Raw genomic sequence first — 25,874 nt, forward strand, 5'->3', positions numbered from 1 at the left:
ACTCTCGTGTAGGACTCATTTGCTGGCATTGACCTCTTTCGAAATCATCCGTACCATGCGGATATTCCATGTATCAAAGAGTGGTTTAAGTTGGCGTTAATTTGAAGAACACGGCTGGCGTTTCGCAACCCTTAATGTGTCATGTTTACGTTAATGATGCGTTGGTAGATAGTTATATAGGTTAGATTATGCAACGATTTCACCGTTTAAGCAGCGCCTCGAGCCAGCCAGGGTAATCCCGTTACGTCGGTGACATGTCTCCGTCACACTCGTGGCAGGGATCTTATCGTTTGCAACACGAGTTCGATTAACGATCCAAGTTATCAAAGGCATTTGTCTGTGTTTTAAAGGGGAAAAAGCTGATTATCTCAAATATGTCAGAAGTTTAACTCTCGTCCGGCCGGGGAAGGGGGTGGCGTAGTGGTGTCAATTACGGAAAATCGGAATACCGATACCAAACCAAATACCAACCAAAGCCATGGAGAAATACCGAAACCAAACCAACTTGGGAAAATGAGGAAAATACCAACTTTTTACCGATTTCTTAGCCTCTTATACATAAGTGAGGGTTCATGATACCAACAAAATACCAAACCCATTACGATTGAAATACCAAATACCAAGTTGGTATCGGTTTGGTACCGGTATACGAAAAAGTTGGTATCCGATTGACATCTCTAGGGTGGCGCTACCCGCCCATCTACCCAGACTTCTTGGAAATAGCGTAAAAACGGCGGTGAGGCGCAGCCAAGTTAGGAATATACGGTTTTCATTTGGCACATTTCCTAAAAAAAACGAAGTCCAGGCCATTTCAGGTCAGTTCACCACGTCAAACAAAAAAAAAAAACAAAAAAAAAACGGATACATAGTGTAAAATTGGAACAACTTAGAGGCAAGGGAATAAGAAATTCATAGATGGCAAAAAAAGGAGAGGCAGCATCCTATTTGGAAAACTTTATAACGCAGCAGTTATACAAATTCTAAAGTTTGGCGAAAAAGGCAAGAGTGGCACCAAGCCCCTCGTCCTGAGGACAGTTATTAGAGCGAGTGTCTTGAAAATGTCCTTTGGATGAAGAACAAATTAAATCGAGGCAAGAACAGAAAGTGCAAGTTATTCACAACCAGACATTACGGGTGATGTTTGGCAACGGCGGACTTTTCGCCCAAGTTTGACTGGAGAAATTCGAGCTGGCCGGTCCGGCGGGGCGGATCAAATTTCCCTCTCCGTCGGCTCGACAGTCCGGCCCAGACCTCCGTGCATAGTCACTGGCCGAGGCAGAGCGGCTTATAGTTCCTAGGACGGCGGACCCGGCGGCTGAGCCCCGATTCCGTCTTGTTCTCGCGTCAACACCAGGCAGGTCAAGTTTTACCGACCGGGGCGCGGCCCGGCGCCGGCGGCCACCTCCGCCTCGGCCCGGCCACTTTCAGTTTCAGACAAATCGCATTTCAACGCAATCATCTCATTTTGAATGCTGATGCTGTTCAGCACGTGTGCGGGTGCTTTGTGCACAAATTCGATTGCAAACTCCGCACTTTGCTGGGGAGGCGTTCCAACTATTCCCATAAGGTTTTTCTAAAATAACTCTGAAATCAACAGCGCTACGCAGTTACCTGACCTATCACCTCAAGAGAAAAGAAAATGCTCGTTCTTGCTACACAGCCGACACCATGGTGGTGAAACTTTCAACCATTGATAACGAAAAATATGAAACGGTTACCTAACCTTTTTTATTTTGGAAACCCAGTGTTGGGTGGTCAACCTTGAGACTTCCACAATTTACAATACGATTCAATGGGAGGAAATGAAAGGATGCCCCTTACGGATCAAAGAGTCTTCACTCACTCCAATATCGTGCATTAGGAGACCATTAAATTTTCAACTGAAACGTTCATCCGTGACCCCACACACGAAAGAGCATGGAAAAGTATGTGCAAAACCGACTATGTCCTTCCTGAGCCCTGGAAGAGGCTATCGCTACTAGCCCTGATGCTTTGAGTTCAATGGACACTAAGCAATGCAAGGACATACAACTGACAGCCGCCGCGATTTCGACGTGGGCGAGGTCAAATGATACTACGCAGGGCTATAAATGTCCAGCTCCTGGGATGCAAGGTAAGATGTTGCAATACAAACAAGAAAAAACGTGAAAAGCAGGTATGAGGTAGGATTGACGAAACAAACTTGCTATATGCAAAGAATGGCCATATAAGAAAACGCACATTATGCAAAGATGGGATTAATATTTGCATAAGAGCATAAAGACGGTAAAGCGAGGATCATATGTTGCGCAATAAGAGGGCACCACACAAACACATTTTAGTACTGTAGCTGCTAGAAAAGTACTATCAACATCGCTACCTGATGCGTATTGCGCCCAAGCTATAAAGAGCTTATAAAGTAAATAGTTTAGCTGAACACGAGTTTTCCACCTGTCCCCGGACTGGAAAGAGCACTCGGAGTTTACCGAGGGGAGCGTTCCGCAGAGGCTCCATGGGTTTTCGCCCCCCCCCTATTGCACAGTGGGGATTTTTCCGATCTAGCGCCTCTTAATTTAAAAAATCTTTTTTTGGATTTTTGTTTATTTTTTGTGTCAGTGGGGCTAAGAAATGTCTGAATTTTTCATATATGGCATTGTTTTATCTGTATGTCCACAGCAAAACTAGGAAAAATGCGCCCAAAGTTCACACTCATGCGTGATTACTCAATGGGCTCAGCAAGGCCCGAAAGTATAGCTCAATTTCATTGTCCTGTCCTGTTGGTTTTAATCTTGCGAGGTCTTAAAGTTGCATATCGTCTGAAAGGCACCTTTATTAGGAATGGAATGGCAAACAGAAAGTATGCCACAACCTTACTAAGGTCACAAAAATGCCCTTTACAAAAACCCTTACAGACACCATATTGAAGGAATGGTATTCTAAATAAATGTAGGAAATCAACAATGTTCTCCACACTTTTCCACTCCGAAATATATCCTATCGAATTCGCCACTTTCTCCTGCACAAGGCAACGCCTAGTTTGGCTGCCGAAACTTGCCTGAACACGGAATATTCACATTAGAGTATCTTAACACCCCACTCGAGGAGCGCTAGGGCAAACAGCACGATATAGGTATGTTCCGGAAATAGGCGAATAATTTTACTTCGTGATTTATATGATGCATATTTTCTGAGACACATTCATTAGGAATAGGATGACAAGCGTAAATTATACATACCGTAACCTTATTAACCATCGCACTTGTGGGGAGGGGGAGAGGGAAGGGGTCGGATAAAACCCCATGGTTTTCCGCAAATTACTCGCGCAAAAAGCGGCCGATCGCGCCGAAACTTTCGGTGCCCTCGAGATCATCAATTTTACATCTAACCTAAAAACTTCATGACTCTGACCCAACTGACCTTTGACCTGTGGCATGTTTCTCGAGACCATGTTTGGCCGGAATCGCGATTCGGCGTATGCCAGCTCACATTATCCGCGGTTTCCAGTCTATTTGTGGTTTTAAACGTTCAAATATGTGAAATGATGTTGGTGCCATGCATAATGGTGGGTGTCAAGGTCACGTGAAGGTCAAGTCAAGGTCATTGACCTTTTGATGACCTTGGTTCACTTTTTCGAGTTTTACTTGTTTATAGGGTAGTTTTTGGTGCTGATTTCGATTTTAGCAGCCATTTGAATATTTACGAAGTAGTTCTGGTGCCTTCGTTCCATGTTACGAAGCCATCAGTAGTAGGTGACACTTCTATGGATGGCGGGCAGGACGCCTACTAGTTGATCTAACCTGACCTGACCCGACCTGGCCTAAATGCATAAAGACATCGTCTGTGATCAAAACTAACATGAAATTCGTGATCAGCACCCCAAAATACCCCGTAACACCCTAACTTTGCGAAGTTTCAAGAGGTCTCGATTTCCCAGCTTTAGTTGGGTCATTAAACTGACTTGGAAAGTCAGCTTATGACCTTGGACTTTGAAATTGGATATATTTGGCCTCATTTAGTCATAGGCAGCGCGCTTGACTTTTCCGCGAAGCTCTAGCTTGATCAGGGGCCAAACGGCTGAGCGGGGGGTCCAATTGATCCCCATATACTATGTTGATTATGCACATTTACAGGTAAAATTCTCACCAGGACACACCAGCCAACATCTGTGCACAATCTGGCTACAATTCTACCTATGGCTTGCCCTCTACGAATAAATACGTGCTAGGTCGGAAAAATCCCCACTTGGGTGAGGCAGCCAGACGCCACTTTCAACCATAGACGCATTTCGGTCGCCTGGCTACAGCGGTTGGTGTCGTTCCTAACTTCGTCAAAAACTACCGAGTAAATACTTATCGCGCCATTTTAGATTAGGACCCATTTTTGCTACAAGAAAGTCGCCAACTGCTGTTATTTTCAGATGAAAGTGTCAGTGAGATGGAAAGTTTCACCCGCAAAACAAAAAATAGCCGCTAATATGAAAAACACTGAACTGAAACTGACTTTCAGGTCACCAAAGTTAATTGAACATAGAATCGTTTTCGCTACGGCATTTTCAAATAAAAAACTTGTGAAATAGCGAAAGCGTCACAGCGTAGCGAGAAAATACATCATAGGTCAAGGTGCATCTAGGTCTTTTCCTATGATTTCGCTGCGGTGGATCCAACAAATCCGACCGGGGAAGGGCAGTTAAATTTGAGTCACCGAACCAACTGACCTCATTCATCTCCCCGGTCAATTGGTTCGGTGAGTCTCAGATTTAGCAACCCTTCAACGGTCGGGCTTCACGGATCCACCGCACCGATGCACGGCCCTTTCAAGACTGACTGTACATCAATGGTTTGACTACCAGAGGACACACACCATTAAAACATGCGAACACTTTTCGATATTTTCTTTCATAACTGAATGTTTAACCCTCGCCCGCACATGGGGGGAGGGGTGGTTGCCACCCCCCCCCCCAGGTAATCTTTCTGCTCTGCACTCAACATTTTTAGAGCTAGAAGGCAGATTTTTCGTATAGCTGCTCCTCTATCCTTTCTTGATGTCCACTGAAAATTTCAAGTTTCTGTGGTTTTTGGTTTCGGAGATATGACCTTGTTTTTCAGGTCATGTCATGACCCAAATGGCCAATTCTCAACATCTTGCGTTGGCTATGGGCCTTGTGAGTTTTTAACACCTTGATTTCGGCCTTTTATACCAATCCTACCTCCCACCTATCATGAAACATGTTGTTCGACGATGTACAGAGGTCAAGGTCAGGGTCAAGGTCAACCTAGGTCATCTAAGATCATTGCGTTTTAGGCAAGCTGAATTCACTTTTTTTTGAAATTTTTTTACTACATTTTTGGTAAAAGCTTCTCAGATCATGATTTCATGTAATATGGACACATAAACAATCGGTGCACACATCAGTATACACACAGACACACACAGACATACAAACACATGTTATTGACCTTGACCTAACTTGACCTGAGATGACCTCAGCAGCAAAAACCTGGTCGGGTAGTGTGACAAAGAGGTTCTAGCTGGCTTGGCACCAGAAAACGGCATCGTCATCGGTATATGACAAGCAGCGCGCTTGATATCCAACGGTGACCTAAAACAGCAACATTTTTTAGTTTGACCTGACCTGGAAGGTCAATGACTGACCTGAGAAGGTAAAACTGGGTATCATTGGATTCGTCTCTTCCCAAAGAATCTTTTTGGTCTTTACCGCTAAGCTCTATCTCCAACAGGAACGAAATGGCGCGGGGGGGGGGTGGCAACCCCCCCCCCATGTGCGTTCTAGGATGGGAAAATGGCATGTGCGGGCGAGGGTTAAAACACTTTGTACTCCTTTCAGTACAATGTGTTTCTTTCACACATCAATAGATTATAGCATACGATGTTTGAAGTGTATAGAATGGTTGTGAGTGAATAATCTTGCGACAACAAACCTAAGCCCTGGACAAACGGCAAGAGCCCGGAGAGGGAGACGGGGTTTTACCGTGGAAGAAAGTCCGCTTGTCGCGAGAGTCGACACTGCTGAAATCCGCAGCGTCAAAGGGTAAGACGCACTCTAGAGTTGGCACTGATATGTGCAGGGACGCGCAACGCGTATTTTAGGAAACCTTGCGCAAGAAGTGCATTCGGCACAAACAAGGACTTATCAGAAATCTTTGTCGGCGTCCGGCGGGTGACGTATGCTTCTCTGCATCAAACTAATCTATCGATCTTAATCCGAGTGGCGGCAGACGGATGGGCGAATGGCCGGGGCATGCCGCTACCCCTCCCCGTCAGCTGGGCCCGGTAACATGTTTGTGAGAGAGCGGCGCACCGAGCCCAAAGCAGTTCAGGGTGACCCCGAACGGCCAGCAAAAAGTACTATTTCGGACAGCCAATCCCTTACCACCCACCTGCGATTTCAATACATTGTAAACCAGCAGCAGCCCGAAATATCTCTGGAATATATGACATATTTTGACTACACACGGTAATTTTTAGCATTCACATCCAAACGTCTATTGATGACATATACATGACCTTTTTAGAGTAAGAGCCTCGATAATGAATAGAACAGGGGCTCCGCCACGGTTTTGGGATTGGGGGGGTCCGACCCAAAACACAAAACCTCACTGGCGGATCCAAGGTGGCATTCAAGGGGATTCCTCTCCCCCCCCACCGCAGCGCCCGAAATCGATGAAAAATTGCTTTTTTATAGTTCCTACAAAGAAACTTAACAATTTTATTGGAAGAAGCTTGCTTTAAACTGCAAAACCAATGTTCAGATTGCATAAGGAATCGGGGCATTCCACGTCAAATCGAACAAAAATCGGCTGTTTTGCACCTTACCATCAGCGATTTCATTATAAATTTGTGAGCGAGTTCCTGTGTCGCCCCGGACATTACATTGATGTTTTTTGCACATTGTGACCACAGGTCTTCTAAATATAGGGCATCAAATTTTTACAAAATGTTGCATCTTTATATTTTTGAACGACCATAACTTTGGTTGTACTTGTTTGATTTGAATGAAATAAACCTTACTGTTTAGGTAATTTCTTAAGCATTTGTTTAGAATTGCATCGACTTAAATATATGACCTTGAAATTTGCTTAACTCTGTTCTTAAGAACAAAAATTGAAATAGCAAAAAACACGCCACCTTCGATTTGGCTCATTTTCATATATTTTATTGCCTACCATATTCTTAACAACCTGTGAAAAAATTAGAGTGGGCCATTCATAAGTTTTGAAGAAAATGGCACATATGCAAACGTATGTTAGCACGCGCAGTGGAGGGGGAAGAGTGAATTTCGCCCCACCCCTCCTGTTTTTCGCCAATATCTCATAATATTGATGCGAAATTACTTATGGCTACCTGTCCAGAATTGAATTGCACATCTCATCGTGCAAGCAATAAGAAAATCGGTTCACAACTGTTCTAGTAATAGCGGTGTAAAGTGAACATCCTGTCGCCGCGGCGACGCGGCGACTCGGCAGCCGGCGCCGACCGCTACGCGCCGCCTGAATTGTAGACTGTGCCGGGACGGAACGGAACGGTTCCGTCTTTACATCGCGCTCCTTACCGCTGATTACGTTCGATTCGCGTCAAATTTTGTGAGAAGACTAAGAAATGTACAGGCAATCTTATGGTGAAAAAATTCTGAAAATAGGTTGGTAAACAATTGAAATATGAACGTGTAAACACAAAATTGTGACTGCTGCGTTTCCCGCGTCGGCCGATCCCGCCTCAGCCGGCGACATGTTACTCTTAGCAGGACTCTAACTGCCATATTTATTATCGGATTAACTAGAAATCCCCCATACATACTCAAAATGTATGTTCTTTCGTATAGTGAAGATCAAAAGACGTGAAGATATCATGGGTGAAACTTTGACATCACCATTGGGGTCCCAAACGTCCAAGGGGGCCTCCATTTAGTGGGGGCCTCCAAGCAATTAGGGGCCTCCAATTGCGGAAGCGGTAATTTACGAGCCACGCCAGGGCCTCCTCTAAGAAATTTTCATTGGGGGACCAGAGGCTCAGAAGCCAAACATGGGGTACCCCCAAATCCAGTTTTCTCATCGGATTTAGGCCACTTATTTTTCGTCACAGCTCTGATGCCATGATTTTTTTTTTAATATCGATAAAGAAATGGTAGGTCACCTGACCCTACTGGTGGATCCAGGCCAGCAGGGTGACATTGTATGTAAATATCCCCCGCGGCATCCGAAATCGACGAAAATTTCTGGCTTTTTCACTTTTGACAATAAAACACAATGCCTTTATAATAGAAAAAAATTAACGGCACAGCATTGCGCAAGGAATCTAGCCGTAAGCCGACCCCAGAAAGTGTGAGGGTTAACCTTCGCCGGCACCTGGGGGGAGGGTCGCCACCCCCAAGTTAGTTTTTCTGCTCTACACTTAACATTTTTAAAGCTAGAAACCTGATTTTCTTTGTATAGCTGCTTTTCTATCTTTTCTCAGCGTCCATTGAAAATTTCAAGCTTCTGCGGCATTTGGGTTTGGAGATATGACCTTGTTCTTCAGGTCATGTCATGTCCTAAATGACGAATACCCAATATCTTGCGATGGCTATGGGCCTTGTGAGCTTTTGACACGCTGATTTCGGCTTTTTTTTGCCAGTCTTACCTCCCACCTATCATTGAACATGTTGTTCTGCGATGTACAGATGTCAGAGTCAGGGTCAAGGTCAACCTAGGTCATCTAAAATTATTGCGCTTTAGGCAAGCTGAATTTACTTTTCGTGAAGTTTCTTTGACTGTATGTTTAGTAAAAGCTTCTCAGTTCATGATCAAGTGTAATAGGGACACACAAACCGATCTGTGCACACATCAGTACATACACAGACATACACACACACAGACATACAAACACATATCATTGACCTTGACCTAACTTGACGTGAAATGACCACAGCCAGCAAATTAGTCGGATAGTGTGACAAAGAGCTGTTCTAGCTCGCTTGGCACTAATACGGCAGCGTCATCGGTATATGATGGGTTGGCCCGCTGCTTGTGTACCTAGGTATCTTATTCGACATCACCACAATTTTTTCTTACAAGATTTTAAGCCTTGCGGTCAAGAGCAACAGATTCTTTGGGAAGTGACGAATCCAATGATACCAATTTTACCTCATCAGGTCAGTCATTGACCTTCCAGGTCAGGTCAAACTAAAGAATGTTGCTGTTTGGGGTCACCGTTGCCCGTTGGAATATCACGTGCGCTGCTCATCATGTACCGATGACGCTGCCGTATTGTGGTGCCAAGCCAGCTAGAACCTCTTTGTCACACTATCCGACTAGGTTTTTGCTGGCTGTGGTCATTTCAGGTCAAGTTAGCTCAAGGTCAATGACATGTGTTTGTATGTCTGTGTGTGTCTGTGTGTACGAGTATACTGATGTGTGCACCGACTGTGAATGTGTCCATATTACATGAGATCATGAACTGAGAAGCTTTTGCCAAAAATACAGTCAAAGAAACTTCACGAAAGTAAATTCAGCTTGCCTAAAACGCAATATTTTTAGACGACCTAGGTTGACCTTGACCCTGACCCTGGCATCTCTACATCATTGAACAACATGTTCCATGATAGGTGGGAGGTAAGACTGACAAAAAAGGCCGAAATCAAGGTGTCAAAAGCTCACAAGACCCAACGCCAACGCAAGATATTGGGTATTTGTCATTTGGGTTATGACATTACCGGAAGAATAAGGTCATATCTCCGAAACCAAAAACCACAGAAACTTGAAATTTTCAGTGGACGCTAAAAAAGGATAGAGCAGCAGCTATACGAAATATCCGACTTCTAGCAATCAAAATGTTTAGTGCAGAGCAGAAAAAACTACCTAGGTCGGGGTGGGGGGTGTGGCAACCACTGCCCCCCCCCCCCCATGTGCGGACGAGGATTACCTAAGTAATTTGAATATCAGGAAAATAATTTATTAAATCAGGTATTCCAACAGAGTCCCGCTTTTTTATAGGTGACCTCCGATTTGTGTTGCATCTAAGTTACCCAGGGGGCCTCTTATTTGTAATTGTAGGTACAGTACAGAGAGCCTCCTACTTCGACTACTTGCACAGAGAGCCTCCTAGCGTACATACAGCTAAGCTTCTACAGGTCGAGCGCCGGTCTCTTGTACGTACAGAGAGCCTCCTACTGTTACAGAGGGCCTCCTGTTTGTCTAGGGGCCTCCTATTGGTTAACGGCGCCTCCTATTTGTCCAAGCGGCCTCCTATTCGTCTATGGGACCTCCTATTTGTCCAGGAGGCCTCCTGTTTCTCCAGAAGGTCCCCTATTTATCCAGGGGGCTTCTATTTTCCAGGGGGCCTCCTCTTTATCTAGGGGGCCTCCTACGTGTTCAGGGGCCTCCTATTTGTCCAGGGGCCTCCTATTTATCCAGGGGTCTTTTATTCGACTAGGAGTCTCATATTTGTGCAGGGGCCTCCTATTTGTCCAAGGGTCTCCTACTTGTCCCGGGGCCTCCTTTTTTTGAAGGGACTCCTTTTTGTTAAGGAGCCTTCTATTTGTCCAGGGGGCCTCCTATTCGAGAGCCTCTAGCTCCTACTTGTCCATGGAGCCTCCTATTTGTTCAAGAGGTCCCCTATTTGTCCAGGGGGCCTCCTATTTGTCCAAGGGACCTGTTATTTGTCCAAGGGACCTGTTATTTTTCTAGGGGGCCTCTTTGCCCAAGAGGCCTCCTATTTGTCCAGCGTGCCTCCTACATGTTCAGGGGGCCTCCTATTTGTCCAAGGGGCCTCCTATTGGTTAAAGTAGCCTCTTATTTTCCAAGCGGCCTCCTATTTATCCAGAGGGCTCCTATTTTTAGGGGGCCTCCTCTTTATCCAGGGGGCCTCCTTGTTCAGGGGGCCTCTTAATTGTCCAGGGGCCTCCTTTTGTGAAAGGGGCCTCCTATTTGTCCAGGGGGCCTCCTTTTGTGAAAGGGGCCTCCTTTTTGTCTAGGTCTAGGACCTTCTATTTGTCCAGGGGGCCTCCTATTTTTGCAGGGGCCTCCTATTTGTACAGAGGGCCTCCTACTTGTCCATGGGGCCTCCTATTTGTCCAGGGGCCTCCTTTTGTGAAAGGGGCCTCCTGTTTGTCTAGGTCTAGGACCTCCTATTTGTCCAGGGGGCCTCCTATTTTTGCAGGGGGGCCTCCTATTTGTACAGAGGGCCTCCTACTTGTCCATGGGGCTTACTATTTGTCTAGGGGCCTCTTATTTGTCTAGGGCCTCCTATTTGTCCAGGAGGCCTCCTACTTGTCCAGAGAGCCTCCTATTTCTCCAGGGGACTTCCTGTTTTCCGGGGGCCTCCTACTTGTTCAGGGGGCCTCCTACTTGTTCAGGGGGCCTCCTACTTGTTCAGGGGGCCTCTTACTTGTTCAGGGGGCCTCCTATTTGTCCAACAGGGCCTCCGATTTGTCCAAGGGGCCTCCTATTTAAACAGAGAACCTTTTATATGAATATCGGACCTCCGTTTGCAAAGTAGCTGATGCGTCTCGGGGGCCTCCACTATTGGGGTCCCAAAATGACAATTGGGGTCCCAAATGTTCGCATTGGGGTCCCACATGGGACCTCGAAAGTATACAAAGTTACACCCATGGAAGATATCGTTGCGTGATAATGTTTTCGTTGAATTTATGTCATGATGCATTTCCACACGGCTCAAAATTCACCGCAAAATACCGTTTGCCTGAGACACTTTTACAATGGAACGTGAATGCTTGACTACGATGACTATGCATTTCCATTCTCGCAGAGTTTGGGATATCACTAATCAGCAATCATTCATTTCAGAAAGTGTACACAAGCAAGCATGTCTTGACTCTGTCTTTCAAGGTCACGCGTGGTTGCGTGATGTTGATGCATGAAAACGGCGTTTGCCGCGAAAGTTATGAATGGCCCACTCCAATTTTTTCACAGATGGTTAGGAACATTGTGCCGGACATAATATGTAAAAATTACTCAAATCGAAGGTGGCGTGTTTTTTGCTATTTTAATTTTTCTGTTTTAATTCAAGGTCAAATGCATTTCAAGGTCACTTCAATTTAATTTTATAATTAAAAATCAAAGCCTTATCAATTGCCTACAAGACCCTGTTAATATCATTTTGATACCTGAAAAGGAACCAGAGTTATAAGCATTTAAAAAAATGATATCTGGCATTTTTGGCTATATTCGATGACCTATATCTCGGCGATACGTTATCAAATTTCGAAAATATTATACGTAACTCAGTTTTGAACCATGCCCAGTCTGTCTACAAATTTTCAGAAAAATCGAAGGGGATGACGGATTTCGGTGTTTGATTTGACGTGGAATGCCCCAATCGAAAACCGAGGAGCAGAGCCCTATTGACACCGACATGGCGGCCTCTCAAATCGACGTTCTTGAGGAATGGAGGCCAGTGTTGCGCGCTCCAATCTCCATGAAGGCGGCATTGGCCATCAGAGAACGCATTGGGCTCTCAGTGACTGGCATGGGCTTGGGAATTCAGGGACCTACAGGGTGGGGCAGCATAATCGGGAATAAATATCAAACGGGATTATTTGGTCATGAATTTAAAAATACAGCTCCAAGCACTATTTTAGCAACATCCCATCAATTGGTCACCTTTTACCTATCTCTCATCCTATGTGACCGCCCTCGGCGTCGATGACCTTCTCAAGGCGGGTCCAAAAGCACGCGCATGCACGTGCAACCTCCTGCTTGTCCATGATCGCCCATCAGCATCGTACCTTGCACTGAAGACCGTCTTTACTGATGATAAGTTGTTCATTAACCTTCTACCAAAAAACGCTCCATGTAAAGAATTTGGTCGGATTTAAATCGGCGGAGTTGAAGGACCAGAAGTTTTTGGTTCATCTCAGGTGGAGGTGCCCTACACAATAACATGTCGTCCTCACTGCAGTACCAGCACAGACAGAGTCCTCGTAAGACGTGATCTGGACCGTCAGTGATCCTCTGTTCCGACGGCTCCACATGAGTCTGCCACAGTGCGGATGTATTTACCAGAGGTGCTCATTTTATCTGGGCTCGATGAAGTAGGGTGCACCACGTGCACCTCCCTTGAAGACCACCCATACATAGGTCCATCACCCCAACAGGATGTTTACTTTGCATGACCGCTGGAATATTCTCGATACAATCCCCTATATGGCTTGCCATTCTTTTTTGTCGTATTCCAGTCGGTGGTGAGATTTTTGGTCGCTGAAGTTTTGAGCATTGTTTCTTTTTAATATGCTCAAGAGCGTCTTCCTTATATTCAAGTGAGTCATCTGTATGTCCTCTGCTAAGAGTTATTTTACGACGATTACGTTAACCTTTTGTCCTAAGTATTCCCACACAATCCTTATTGTCCGTGATAACACGTTGACCTGTCCAGCAACCTTTACGTGGAATTGCAGGGGTTTCAACAAAATGTTCTTGTTTTACTCGTTTAACATTAGTGTCTATGGGCGCGCGCAAAGCACTTGGAGCACCGTCGAACTATTTTGCTGCTCTTTTCCAGGAGGTTGCATGCTCATGGATGTAGTCATGTAAGATGATGCACAACTTTTGGGCGTTTCATTGCCATGCTATAATTTATCAAAATAATGTCATGCCTACTCATGATTAGAGCCCAAAAAGCATTCCCGATTATGCTGCCCCACCCTGTACATAGGCCCTCAGATATCTACGTAGGCTCTAAAGCCAGTGTAGAGTCCTCCTAGGCCGTACTTAAAGGAAAGCTCAGGGCTTTAGCAGTTATTGTAGGGATTTGAAAGCCCTGCCCTCATATGGCAGCATGGGGTCCTTAGAGACTGACAACTGACATTCAGTCTCTGTGATGAGTGTGACCTATCCTGACTTGAAAATGGATATCAAAATGCACCACTTGAATGATGAATCAATAGTCAGGCAATGGGGATCCTGTTGGGATTGTGACTTGTGAATGTCTTACCTCTACGAACCTGCATTCAGAGCCCTGTGCAGATTATTGCAGATTACCTCAGAACGGTGTGAGGATGCTTAGACTAGAATGGTGCTCTGAAAGACCGACATGGACCCCCCCCCTGACACTATAGTGTCAACAACACTATACACTATACACAACACCATAGTGACACTATAGTATAGTGAAGATCCTATATATAGGATCTTCCATTGAAAGAGGATTCTCAGATCGATTTGAAGCTCTCTTAGGGCAGGTGTTGTGTCTATAGGAGGTGTCCTACAAGCTGGATGCTCCCCCCTCGCAAAATCGTAGCCAAATTCTAGTATACCTAGCTAATCCTAGCCATCTTAAGCGCATTCATAGTAATAACGAAAATGGTGGAATGATGGTGTAATCCCATGACCGGTGAGTGCCACTGTCGAGTCGGTCGAGGGTCTGTCGAGCACTTCGTCTGCTACGACATTATAAGGGTTCCCTACATTTCTAGATCTTCAGTTCCTTAGCTATACGACTGTCAACACATTCAAAATGCATATTGTGAATGATATGGTCATTTCTACGCGAAAACCAGCTTATATGTATCTGGAATATTGGGGGGTACTGTACCCCCCAGGAAAATTATTGAGGGGGTCCGGACCCCCGCGACCCCCCCTGTGGCGGAGCCCCTGGAATAGAAGAAAATGATGTGATATAATTACGACGCAACCTTGCGACGTAAGGTTTGCAACTGTCCCCTAAAATTCGCCTTTCGAGGATTTGGTGGGAAGCGCAGGGTAAAACGTATACACACAAGTTGCACTACTTCGCTAGCTATTTATTTTCTCACAGGCCACTTGAAGGCATAATTCAACATACGCCTATATATCTTTCCGTCAGCAACAAAACTATCAAAACATCTTTATCATACAGCATCCATAGTCCACACCCTTTACATTTACCCATCAAATGGCACACAAAACGAAATAATCGTTGTCCGTCAGGTGTAACATGAAGGTCTGTCTTTTCTCTGACGGTGATCAGAGATTCGCCCAGGACTGAATCTTTTATGACGATTAGTTGGGGACAAACGGCGACTGACATACACGGCATACAATACCACCAGCGAACCTCGTTTTACAACCAACAGCAATCGTACCACATCAGCCACCCCTCTCCCGAGTCCAGTTACGGGTTTACCACAGCCTCCTTCGTCCGTCCTAGCATTCTCCGCGGCCGCTACCGCCGCCTGACGGCCGCAGTGACAGCCTGCAGTTACCAACCTCCACAAGAGATGGCGCTAGCTGCCGGTGTGTGAGCACAAGCTCAGGTCGACCGAGGTGCCCAGCAGCTGGCTGAGCTCGCGGGAGAGCAGCTCGTGCAGCTGCAGCCCGTCGCGCCGGTACACCCAGCCGTCGTCTACGAAATCGTACCTGCCGGGGCGGCAGGTCGGCAGTCAGGACGTGCGGCCGGGGGCGGGCCGACCGGACTGCGGGTCGGCCGCTGGGGGCGAGCCAGAATTAACGCATATTGGGCCGCATCTATCGGCTTATTCAAGACATTCTTGGAAACTGAATAAGACGTGGAGTGGACACATAACTAGCATGTGTGTTCAAGCGTTTTTCAGTAATATTCACCTCAAGGCTATCCACGAAGTACATGTGCCGTTTCGCTAAAAAGGGCAAATGGCCCATGTGGACGATTCGTTTGGAGTGGGTGGTTTACCTCTTGGGCCCGCTGACGGGGGACGAGAGCCAGATCTGCTGATTGGGCGACTGCTTGTTGATGACGTAGGTGCCCGCCTCGCCCAGTTTCACCGTCAGCACGCCGTTCTAGAGCACGGCCAACAGGAGTCAGACGTCAGCCCGGAATCAGCCCGCTACTGCGTGCTAACTGACTTAGTGTGTTGGTGAACAAGTTCCGGCGCTCGAAAGGCATGTGAGACACTAACGAGGATGGTCTGCGGTTGGTGGTGAGTGGTGACAGACGCGGCTATTTGAAAGAAGTCAGCGGGACGGACCGTGCCCACGTGGGAACTCTCAACTTCGACTTCCAGTTACTATCTGGTGGCTTCTGACAGCCCGGGATTTTCCTATAGGACGGCTGAAAGTTACGGCTTCCGTAACAAGCACCGTTCACACGGTCTCTGACCAGTCTATTCCGACCGCCTGCCGGCGCGAGGTCTTACGCTGAGTTCGACGTCGACTCCGGGCTGGCTGGCGGCCGTCTCGAGCAGCTCCTCGAGCGCCGAGCAGAGGCTCTCCAGGGTCTCCTCGCAGACGGCCTCGTAGGTGGCCGGCGAGAGCGGCTCACGCGGCGTGACGTCCACCACCACCGGGTCGTGGTACCTGCCGACGCAGCCGGCGCCGTCACACAGCGGCCGAGGGGGACGACAAGGCACCACCGAGGTACCTACTGAGTAGATGGGGAGGAGCCCAGGCTAGGTAAGGACAGCAATCTGTAGAGAGGTATAGATGCATAACTTATCCATGATACTGATGTAGGTACCTACCTATATGATATTGTGCACAGGTTGATCATTCATATTGTCAAATGTCTTCATTTATGGATATATGTAACAAACCAACAAAGAGCACCATATCTGTAATATAACAGGTTCTGAATACCCAATGTATTAAGACATATCAAGATAAGTAGGCACCTACCTGTTTTCATGGTTCCAATTTGATGACATAGTTCTCACATTTTTCATTGACGTAACTGAAGCTTGACTTTTCCTCAATAGATTTACACCTGGGCCTTGCCTTCTGATTCTCCATGCTTGAAGAAAGGCACGTCTTAGCATGACCTGTATGAAAGGAAAATTTCTGGAGATCAGATAAAAATAACTAGAAAAGTTATGGCAATTTAAGGAATATTGTTTTAGTGAATAGTCAGCTCAACACATTTTAATGAGGCTAGAAGCACTGAAATATAGGTAAATGCTGTACAACAGGTATCACCAAGTGGCAGCATAATAAACATAAAAACGAATGTTTAGTTTTTATGTTAGTGCGCAAGCAGGATTGCTTTGTAGCTTGTAAGTACCTTAAGCAATGCCTAGGCAATGCTCAAGGTAAGGTTCAAATCCATGGAAGAGAAAAAAAGCAAGGCAAGACTATACAGCCAATCAGCCTGCCATATTTCAGGAATTGGCCATATAGGGATACTTGACCTACTACAGAAGTCATCTTTTCATACCCCCTAAACTCCCCCTTAGGTATCCCTCTTGACTCACTGGCAGATGCAAAGGGGCCAACTTGAACTGGGCAAAGGTTAGGGCTAGGGCCTAGGGGCGGCCAAAACATAATTAATTGTCCCCCCTTTCCAAACCAAATTCACCCCTGTAAAATCTCTTCTGGAATGCAATTCACAAAAATGATGACATGCATGCAAGATAAGTCCATAAATCCTCATTTTCAATACCATTTAGTCCAAGTAAATCAAAAGCTGTAAATTTTGTCATTGACAACCATCAGAGACCTGACCTTTTGGCCAGCTTTGGCCCCTCCCTTTGAAAACGGCTGGATAGTGTTTTTATATACCTTGGGCTGGATTTTTCAGTGTTTTGACTCTGAAAAATGTCACTAATGACTGCAGCCCTCTTCTAGCTCGACAAGTCAGCACATTACCCAAAACACACCCCAGTTATCCCCATAAAACGTAGGTAACAAGTGCAGCACCATGGTATTCCGTAAATAGTGCCAGTGCCAGCCATGCCCTGAACATTACTTTTAAATGTTTCTTTTCATTACTGAGGCCAATTCTCTTTTAGAAATAATTAAATTAAAACAGAGTTGGTACAGAAACCACTTTTTTACGAATTACTACAAAACAGACAAACATCCTGTTTGATCGTGGCCGTTGTGAAAGAAGCCTCATTCTTGTTTCCATAGCAACCTCTAAACGGCTGATTTACGTCCAATCAAACCCTAAGGTTGTCTCTTTCTGACGTCATTCAAAGAAGCATTTTCACGTCATTCGCCATTTGAAAGCGAACCGCTCTTGCTTGTGATGCTATCGAACAAGTCTTCCGATGCGCCCGCTGTGTTTTTATTTTTGAGACTATTGATTGGCGCCGTGAATTCTTGCGTTTGCAAGAATTCACGGCGCCATGCAGGCTTTGTAATTTGTATTCTCATTGATTTTCTCGCCCACCTTGCCTGCAGCCAAATCTGCTTGCCCAAGAAACTTTGGCTCTGAGTATTGCAGTCATTACAAGAAGAATATCTCAATAAATCATGAGTAAAAACAACACATTCATGTATTTTGCTTATGGAAGTAATCTTCTGAAGGAGAGGATTCACATAAACAATCCATCAGCTAAGAAAGTTGCCATTGGAAAGGTGGATGTAAGTACATTAGGTAGGTACGGAAGGCTTCAGGAAACTACCTACCCTTTGTAGTTTGTTGGTGATAAATATTTGCCTTGAAGCCAAGCCACTTAGCGGCACTGGTGGTAGAATGACCCTCCCCCTGGTGGCCTCCGTGTGTAGTATGGGTGCATTGGTATGCGTATGTTCGTGAGATAATGTAAAAATTGCATGTATCATGTTAAAAAGAAAAAAAAACACTTAGTGTAATAAGGAGGTTCCTGAAAGGATGGTTTAGGTACATTTGGAAGACACTTGTGCAGTCAGTTGAATTACCTGAGTGATATTCTTGATTGGTTTCCTCTGGCTCTGACTGGCTGGGAAGTTGGGAACATAGCACTACCTTATGATTTCAGGCCTTCATACCACGTACCTAACTGGGTGATTAATGGGGGCATTGCATGTGCTGTTTTCAACTGGCAAGTGGGTAAACATGATTTGCTTTGCAGTAGACTTCAAAATATTCATGACTTGAGTTCAGGTTGACTCTGCAGTGTTGTTGTGTCTTGTTACTGCTGCTTAGTTTGGATGCAGGGCCCAGAGTCTCTCCCACTAGGCTTTGCAGTGTGATATACTTAGGTGAATATGTGATGTAATTAAACATTTACTAACTTTTCAGGGCTATCGTCTTGACTTCAACTATTACAGCAAGCGCTGGAAAGGAGCAGCAGCTACAATTGAAGAAGATTCTGATAAGCATGTTTGGGGAGTCATTTGGGAACTTGATGAGGAACACCTGAAGACGCTTGATGAGTAAGTAAGAACAATTGATGCTCTTGGCTGGAGGGTAAAGCTGATCATCAATATGCTGAGGCCTTCACAATGACATCCTGACAATTGCATGGAGTACCCACTACACAGTACACATGCTATATTTAGCTGGGTCATGTGGATCAATATGTGTAGAACCTTTGCATGAAGTCATTTATTCCATAAGAATTTGTTTATATGTGTCAATGGTAGTGCTTTGTGTGGCATGAGTTGTTACAAGCCGATCAATATTTGATCCCTGCTTTTACTACTTGCTGGTGTCCACAAATGCTTCACTGCTTTAGGAAAACCCTAACAATGAGTCAAAGATAACAATGTTGAATGAGGCTCCGATCTAATGCTAGCTATACGATCATGCTGAAAATGTCACATATATTTCACTAGCTTGATAGGTACCACGGCCGGCCCGTTCACTATCAGTAGGTATGTTGTGCGGTGCTCCGCTCTGAGTGACCGCCGGGGGCCGCAGACAGGAGGGCGTCCAGCAGGGCATCTACCGGCCGGTGACGGTGACGGCCGAGACGCCGGCCGGCGAGCGGCTGCGCTGCCGCAGCTACCAGCTGGTGACGCCGCCGGAGCGCGACCGGCGCCCGTCGGCCGTCTACAAGGACGTCATCGAGCGGGGCGCCGCCGAGAACCAGCTGCCGGCCGAGTACCGCGCCCGGCTGGCCGCCATCGAGGACAACGGCTACCGCGGCCAGGTCGAGGTGGCGCTCGACCTCGCCCAGCGGTGATCGGCAGGGGCGGACAGGTGGGAGTGCTGCTATAAGTTCAGGTGACACGCTCAGAGAATACGCGACATAGGCGACAATATTACGGTAACTCGCATCAGGGGTATTATTAGATCATATCGTATGGGGTGTTTTAACGTATATTGTATTTTACTTGTGCAATGCTTTCTTGGCTGCCTGTGAAGTGTGAGTGGGTGGTGAGGAGTTGTACTGATATTGATCGGCCATTGAAAATAATTGGGACCTAAAGAAGATACCGTTTTTGGTGTCTTCCCAAAATGAAATAATACTCTGCGCTGCTATCGATATTGCTGTAGGTCTGCATCAGGTACCGTTTATTTTTTATTCTAATGTTTGGAAACTTTCGGAGCATAGAGTTATACAGTATACCGTGTAGACAAGGTAGCTGAGGCCCCAATCCAAAGGCGTTCATCACAAAGTGCCTAATCCTTCAAAAGTGACCCTTCTAAGTTGATCCGTTAACCAGTCAGACTTTTTTTTCGGGCAACACGAATATTTTTACCAGCAAAATAAAGGCGGCTCTACATACGGCTCGTAGCTCTGTCGTTTGGACTTCGGAACCGCAGGACCAAGACGTAACCGTCATATCACCGGCAATCATCCTAACAACATGCTTGGTTTACGTGACTGGCCCCAGCTGGGGCCAGTCAGCTGGCCCCGTGCTCCCCCCTAGCTACTTCCCTAGAGACGTAGCCAGGGGGGGGGGGGGCACGGGGGCCATGCCCCCCTGAAGGCGAAAAAAAATAAAAATAAATAAATAAAAATAAATAAAAACAGCTGCACACCCACAAAAATGTGGACCATATCGGAGGCGTTTTCCATTTTTGGAAGGGGTACGACGCTAGGCCGCGACCTGTGGCCCCTCCCTGAGCGAAATCCTGGCTACGTGCCGACTGGCTCGCCTCGGTGGGTGGACAGGGTTGGTATTCTTCGTCCAACGATGGCGGGGTATCCGGTCGCAACTGCGTTGACCTGGAAAACCCGGCTCGGACTATTGTGTATTGACGCATTGTAAGTACCCGCCCCCCATCCGGACTGACGGCTGTGCTGTACGTCGCCCAAATTTCCGGATACGAGGCGACGGAGACGTAAACGCGGGGATTCCCATTGTATAAGCGTCCAGTGCCGTCTGGCCAGTGGTGGGACATTCCTGTGGCGGCGATCCCAGTCCGGTCATAAACAAACCGAGCGGCTGCGCCGGCGCCGGCCGCTGCGCATTGCAGTGAGGACGTCCGCCGAGAGAGGACACGCGCCGCCGTCCGTCGCAATGTCTCCCGGTCCCGTGCTGCTGCTGCTGGCGGTCGGCGCCGCGTGCGGCCCGGCGGCCGCCTTCGTCAGCCGCCAGACGTCCCAGCAGGTGAACGACGTGCTGACCGAGAAGCTGTTCGCCGTCTCGCGGCTGCTGACCTCCATCGAGAGCCACGTCAGCCGCCTGGACGAGTGGGACGGCACCGTGGGCGGCCTCCAGTCGCGGCTGGCGGCGCTCGAGGCCGGTCAGCAGCGCGCCGCCGGTCAGCTGGCAGACGCCCTGCAGCGGCTCGAGACGCTCTCGGACAGCGCCGCCGCAGCGCGCTCCGAGCTGGCCGGCCTGGCGGCCGCCCAGGAGGGCACGGCCGGCGCGCTGGCCGCGCTGCGAGACGGCCTGGCGCAGAGTGTGGCCGCCGTGTCCGAGTCCGTGTCCGGACTGGCGACCTCCCAGGCGGCCGAGCACAACCAGACGCGCGGCGCCTGCAGCGCGGCCGGCGGCGCGGCGCTGACGGCGCCGCTGGCCGAGCTGCGCACCGCCGTCGGACGGGTCACCGAGCTGGCGCAGCGCACGGAGGCGGCGCTGGCCGACGGTCTGCAGCGCGTGGACGGCCGGCTGGCGGAGACCGGCGAGCAGCTGGCCCAGCTGGGCGGCCAGCTGCGCGAGGAGCGCCAGGCGCGGCTGAGCGTCACCACCCCGCGGCCCACCGTCGACCCGCACCAGGCCTTCCTCAATAGCCTCTACCGCAGTCTCAGCAAACGGACCAAAGCCGACCGGTACCCTGCGCCGACGCCGTCCCCATGAGAGGGTCGGCGCGGGCGGCAGGGTCCGGTGACGGTACGGCACTGCGCAATTACCTGTCACAGTAACGCGCGCAGTGATGGACACTAGAAGCCATCGGATGCTGGATCCTGAGTTTATATAAAGGCGCTATTTTGGCGGGTCATCATAGCTACTGGTGATAGAATAATGCCGTTATCATTAAAGGCGTTTAATGTGCTCCATGCATACGAGACATGTGGAAATGGCTCACCTATATTTTCTTTGACAATAAACGCTTTGTCTTTGCGACACCGTTTGTTACAATAAAGTTACTTGAGACGTTGACGAAAACTAGCTTCAACAATCAACGACAGGACTTGAGAGGGATAGTTGAACACCTCGGTTTCATTTCGTTTCGCTTCATTAGGCCGTCAAACCGATTAACCCGCGCCCTGCTGGGGGTCCTGGATTTCCACGCCCTGCTGGGGGGGGGGGGGGTGTTACACCCCCCCTTGTAACTCGGCTCCTGGGCCACGTAGCGATACGCGGAAGGCGGCGTTCGAAAGAGCGTCAAAAATAATGACGATATCACTTCGGTCAATTTTTTGGTCAGGTCAAAGGTCAGGTCACCAGAGGTCATTGAAGGCCAAATTTCGCCGATTTCCAGGTCGAATGTCGAAAATTTCCAAGAAGCCAACGCATAACTCGGGAACCAATAGAGCTACAGCGCCGCGGAAAAGCGCATTCGATAGCCCTATTAACGCCCTTTCTGAGTAATTCTCTCAGATTTGACCTAGCGTCAACGGTTTTGCCTGCAGGGGGCAAAAACTGCAAAAATAGCCGATTTTTTCGGACAGTTTTTCTGCAATAACTTTTGACCCAAGCCTTGTACGAGCTTACTTTTACCGGCATCGTGTTCCTCTCGTCAAGACGCATCGAATGAACTATAACTTGACCTTGAAAGGTCAACTTGAAAATTTGACCTCAGGTCAAGGTCATGACCTGACCGGAAAGGGCCATGTTGCATATCAGTCGATCCGTATCGTCGAGCTGAACACATCTAAGGCGTTTTCATCGCTCTAGCATGCCTCTATCAAAAGTTATTTGCGAAAAACTGTTAGATACCATTCGTGACCTAAGATGACCTCAGGGCATAAACAAGGGTCACGGACACCATTTTCATGTTCAGTGTGTCTAAACCACCTGTAATTCGGTGTTTGGGAGTGTTTATAATGTCTTTCGTCCAAAACAGGCGCATTTCAATTTTCTCCCATTGACTTATAATGGGGAGGTCGCAAAATTGACCTGACCTTAGGTCATCGACATCCAAATTCTGAGATATACATTTTGTACATGTTATTGCTCTTAGCAATCGCTGAACGTTTCAAAGCGATCGGTCACTCGGTGTAGCTATGACAGACATTGGAACTTTGTATGAGGTGAGGTCACTTCAAGTGACCTGGTGACCTGACCTTGAATGACCTTGGTCTAAAATTTTCACAACATGTGTAGAATTGATGTATGATAAGGTGTACCAAAAACGGCGGCGCTCCGCGCCGCCGTTTTTGAGATATTCGCGAAAAACCACAAGGGGGGGGTGTTCAAACACCCCCCCCCCCAGCAGGGCGCGGGTTAAGGCCACCGACCGCCAGGGGTGGTCGGTAATCGTCGGGCACAAGACAAGCAGCTGCGACACGGGTTGAGGCGAGATGCGACCTGCCGTGTGTCGAAGCCGCGGTCGGCGAGTCTGCCGCTCCAGGCACCGGCTCCAACGTAAACAGCATCCCTTCGCAGGACATAAACACTGCCTGCGGCCAGACTCCGGCGGAATTGAGTTCCCGTGGCGTGTGTGTTAACCCTCGCCGGCCCTATTGGTTTTCTACATACGCTCCGGCGGGGGGGGGGGACGGGTACGACGACCCCCCTCGCCGTTTCGCCCCTGGTGGAGCTAGCGCGTGTCGAAAAAAAACGAGCGTGTGCGCCGTTACGAGACGCAGAGATTGATACCCGATTTTAAGTTCCTAGGTCAACCGGTTACCTCTGAGGTCAGGTCAAGTGCCCCAAGGTACGGTTCGGTTTTTGGTGAATAACTTCGCAAAAAACGGTCACAGAGCCGCGATTTTGGCAGTATCGTGTTCGCCTCGCTCAGGCGCGTCGAATGATATACTTTTTGTTTTGGTGAGGTCAACTTTAGGTGTTGACCTCAGGTCACGGTCAGGTCACCCTAGTAGCACACTAGCACATCAACATTGTGTCGATGTTGTATCAATATTGACAACAATGTTGTATCGATGTAATTCTGTTAGCCACTTTCGACATTGATACGATGTTGATCTTCGACATCGTATCAATATTGACAGCACAACATTGCACAACATTGTTACGACGTTGATACAACATTGTCTCGATGTTGATTTTTGGTTGATTCAACATTGTCTCGATGTTGATCCTTGGTTGATTCAGCATTGTCTCGAATAATCTCGATGTTGATTCAACATTGTCTAGATGTTGATACAACGTTGTCTCGATGTTGTTGTCGATAGACCTATACGTGTACGAAATCTTTTATCCCGTAATTACCTAAAATATTCCAGCGTCACCGTCACAGTCAATATTGGGGGAAAATGTATTTCTATGATATATGCACAGCTCTTCACTTTTTTCGAGTCAGCTACACTTCACACATCACGTCACACAACCTCGGTCGCCGCTCAGTCTCCGCCATCTTCACATCTTGAGCGGTTGAGTCAGGGCCGTGGGGGCCTTGACTGTTGAGTCACCCGTCGAGCCTCGCACTCCTGTAACACAGCGGAGATTCCTATGTAACAGCGGTATGTAATACATTGGGCCTTTGAGAAAATTCAGTGCAGTCATACTACTACTAGATACTTACGTAAGTGCATTTAACATCACGCATGTAGGTATCTATACATCCTACGACCCTGCATCCATTCTTTTATGCTTACCGGGCCCTGTTTCAAGGCATGACACTACATAACGCCACCGACAGCACTTTTCCCTTTGCCGCAGGCAAGTGAGCGACGGCGGTGATCGCCACCATTTTGAAGACAACGTTTCAACGCCAGTTTTTTTTTTTAAACTTAGCACTGCAACAACTAGGATAAATGCACTGATTGTCACACAGCAGAAACTAGCGGAAACCTACGTCCTACATGGTCGGAAGAGGAGACGCCAGACGACACTGGACACAACGCACTCAACACACCCGTTCGCACTCTGCGAGCCGGCACAACGGGACGGGGACGCGCGGTCCCCTGTCGCGGTCTCCCCCTCTCTAGCCGGAGGCGAGGATGGGACCGCCCGCTGCCGGCCGCGTACAGTCTTCAAAACGGTCAGCGGTCGCTAAATTCCACTCGGTACGGTCTCTGAAAGAGCACAGCGCACGACTGGTGGGACCAAGGCACTAAATACCGTGATACTTGAATGGCACCGGTGGCACCCGAGTAAAATAATGCCTACCTATACAATAATGCTTAAAGTCTGATTTGGTCTGATTGACGCCTTATAGGACCTGAACCTGTCGAGCCCATCCTTACACCCGAGGGGGCATTTGCCCCCTTTAACGCTGTCAATTGTCAACACAACTGCGGGGCAATAAAGTAATTAAATCACAATGTTGGAACTCTACTTTTATCAATATTGTGAAATCAACATCGTGACAATATTGTATCAATGTTGAAACACAATGTTGAAATTCTACCTCTGTCGATATTGTGATCTCAACATTGGGACAATGTTGTATCGATGTTGAACTACAATGTTGAACTTCAACTAAGATTCGACAAAGCACAACCTAATATCAACGTGATATCAACGTTGAATCAATGTTGAATTCGTGTTGAAGCACCAATATTGACAATCAACCTGATTTCAACATATCTCGATGTTGTATCAATGTTGTGTGCTACTAGTAACTTTCCTTGAAAACCGCTTTTCGATATGTGACCCCGTTTGACCTCGGCAGGTCAAAATGTGCAAATAAACGTTTTAAGTTACTACGGGCTATGGGCTACCCGATGATGTGCTTTGATTTGGAATTCGGTCAATCCATCT

General features: G+C 47.4%; 2 protein-coding genes and 1 long non-coding RNA gene across 14 annotated transcripts; 1 reads left to right on the plus strand and 2 right to left on the minus strand.

The window, feature by feature from the left end:
- Positions 1 to 14,713: 14,713 nt before the first annotated feature.
- LOC122374831 (frataxin, mitochondrial-like) lies at positions 14,714 to 18,904 on the minus strand. Of its 11 annotated transcripts, none has more exons than XM_043353834.1 (5): positions 18,882 to 18,904; positions 16,563 to 16,705; positions 16,085 to 16,244; positions 15,622 to 15,728; positions 14,714 to 15,329 (listed from the first exon to the last, which is right to left on the minus strand). In XM_043353834.1, the coding sequence occupies exons 2-5, from the start codon at positions 16,700 to 16,702 to the stop codon at positions 15,197 to 15,199; spliced, it is 540 nt and encodes a 179-aa protein (XP_043209769.1). In that variant the 5' UTR covers positions 16,703 to 16,705; positions 18,882 to 18,904; the 3' UTR covers positions 14,714 to 15,196. The 11 variants fall into 11 exon arrangements, with proteins under 11 accessions (XP_043209769.1, XP_043209764.1, XP_043209772.1 ...); XM_043353829.1 differs by lacking the exon at positions 18,882 to 18,904 and adding an exon at positions 17,725 to 17,743; XM_043353837.1 differs by lacking the exon at positions 18,882 to 18,904 and adding an exon at positions 17,718 to 17,740.
- LOC122374830 (methyl-accepting chemotaxis protein CtpL-like) lies at positions 17,951 to 22,109 on the plus strand. Of its 2 annotated transcripts, none has more exons than XM_043353828.1 (4): positions 17,951 to 18,248; positions 18,889 to 19,022; positions 19,510 to 19,791; positions 21,016 to 22,109. In XM_043353828.1, exon 4 carries the CDS (start codon positions 21,060 to 21,062, stop codon positions 21,840 to 21,842), a length of 783 nt encoding a protein of 260 aa, XP_043209763.1. In that variant the 5' UTR covers positions 17,951 to 18,248; positions 18,889 to 19,022; positions 19,510 to 19,791; positions 21,016 to 21,059; the 3' UTR covers positions 21,843 to 22,109. The 2 variants fall into 2 exon arrangements, with proteins under 2 accessions (XP_043209763.1, XP_043209762.1); XM_043353827.1 differs by having other exon boundaries at positions 17,970 to 18,261.
- Positions 22,110 to 24,414: 2,305 nt separating this feature from the next.
- Positions 24,415 to 25,247, minus strand: LOC122374834. The gene is made up of 2 exons (XR_006255294.1): positions 24,767 to 25,247; positions 24,415 to 24,598 (listed from the first exon to the last, which is right to left on the minus strand). It is a non-coding gene; the product is annotated as an uncharacterized LOC122374834 (long non-coding RNA).
- Positions 25,248 to 25,874: the final 627 nt, after the last annotated feature.

Source organism: Amphibalanus amphitrite, unplaced genomic scaffold, assembly GCF_019059575.1.
Source record: "Amphibalanus amphitrite isolate SeventyFive unplaced genomic scaffold, NRLGWU_Aamphi_draft 001721F_arrow, whole genome shotgun sequence".
Taxonomy (NCBI): Eukaryota; Metazoa; Arthropoda; class Thecostraca; order Balanomorpha; family Balanidae; genus Amphibalanus; species Amphibalanus amphitrite.

Bases quoted from the DNA above. Each gene is read 5' to 3' on its own strand.
- LOC122374831 (XM_043353840.1), bottom strand. From the start codon at position 17,614: ATGGCTGGCACTGGCACTATTTACGGAATACCATGGTGCTGCACTTGT. The intron at 15,729-16,084 runs GTAAGACCTCGC...GCCGTGCTCTAG, and splicing joins GAGTCGACGTCGAACTCAGC to AACGGCGTGCTGACGGTGAA. The intron at 15,330-15,621 runs GTAAACCACCCA...CCGCCCCGGCAG, and splicing joins CCCGTCAGCGGGCCCAAGAG to GTACGATTTCGTAGACGACG.
- LOC122374830 (XM_043353828.1), top strand. From the start codon at position 21,060: ATGTCTCCCGGTCCCGTGCTGCTGCTGCTGGCGGTCGGCGCCGCGTGC.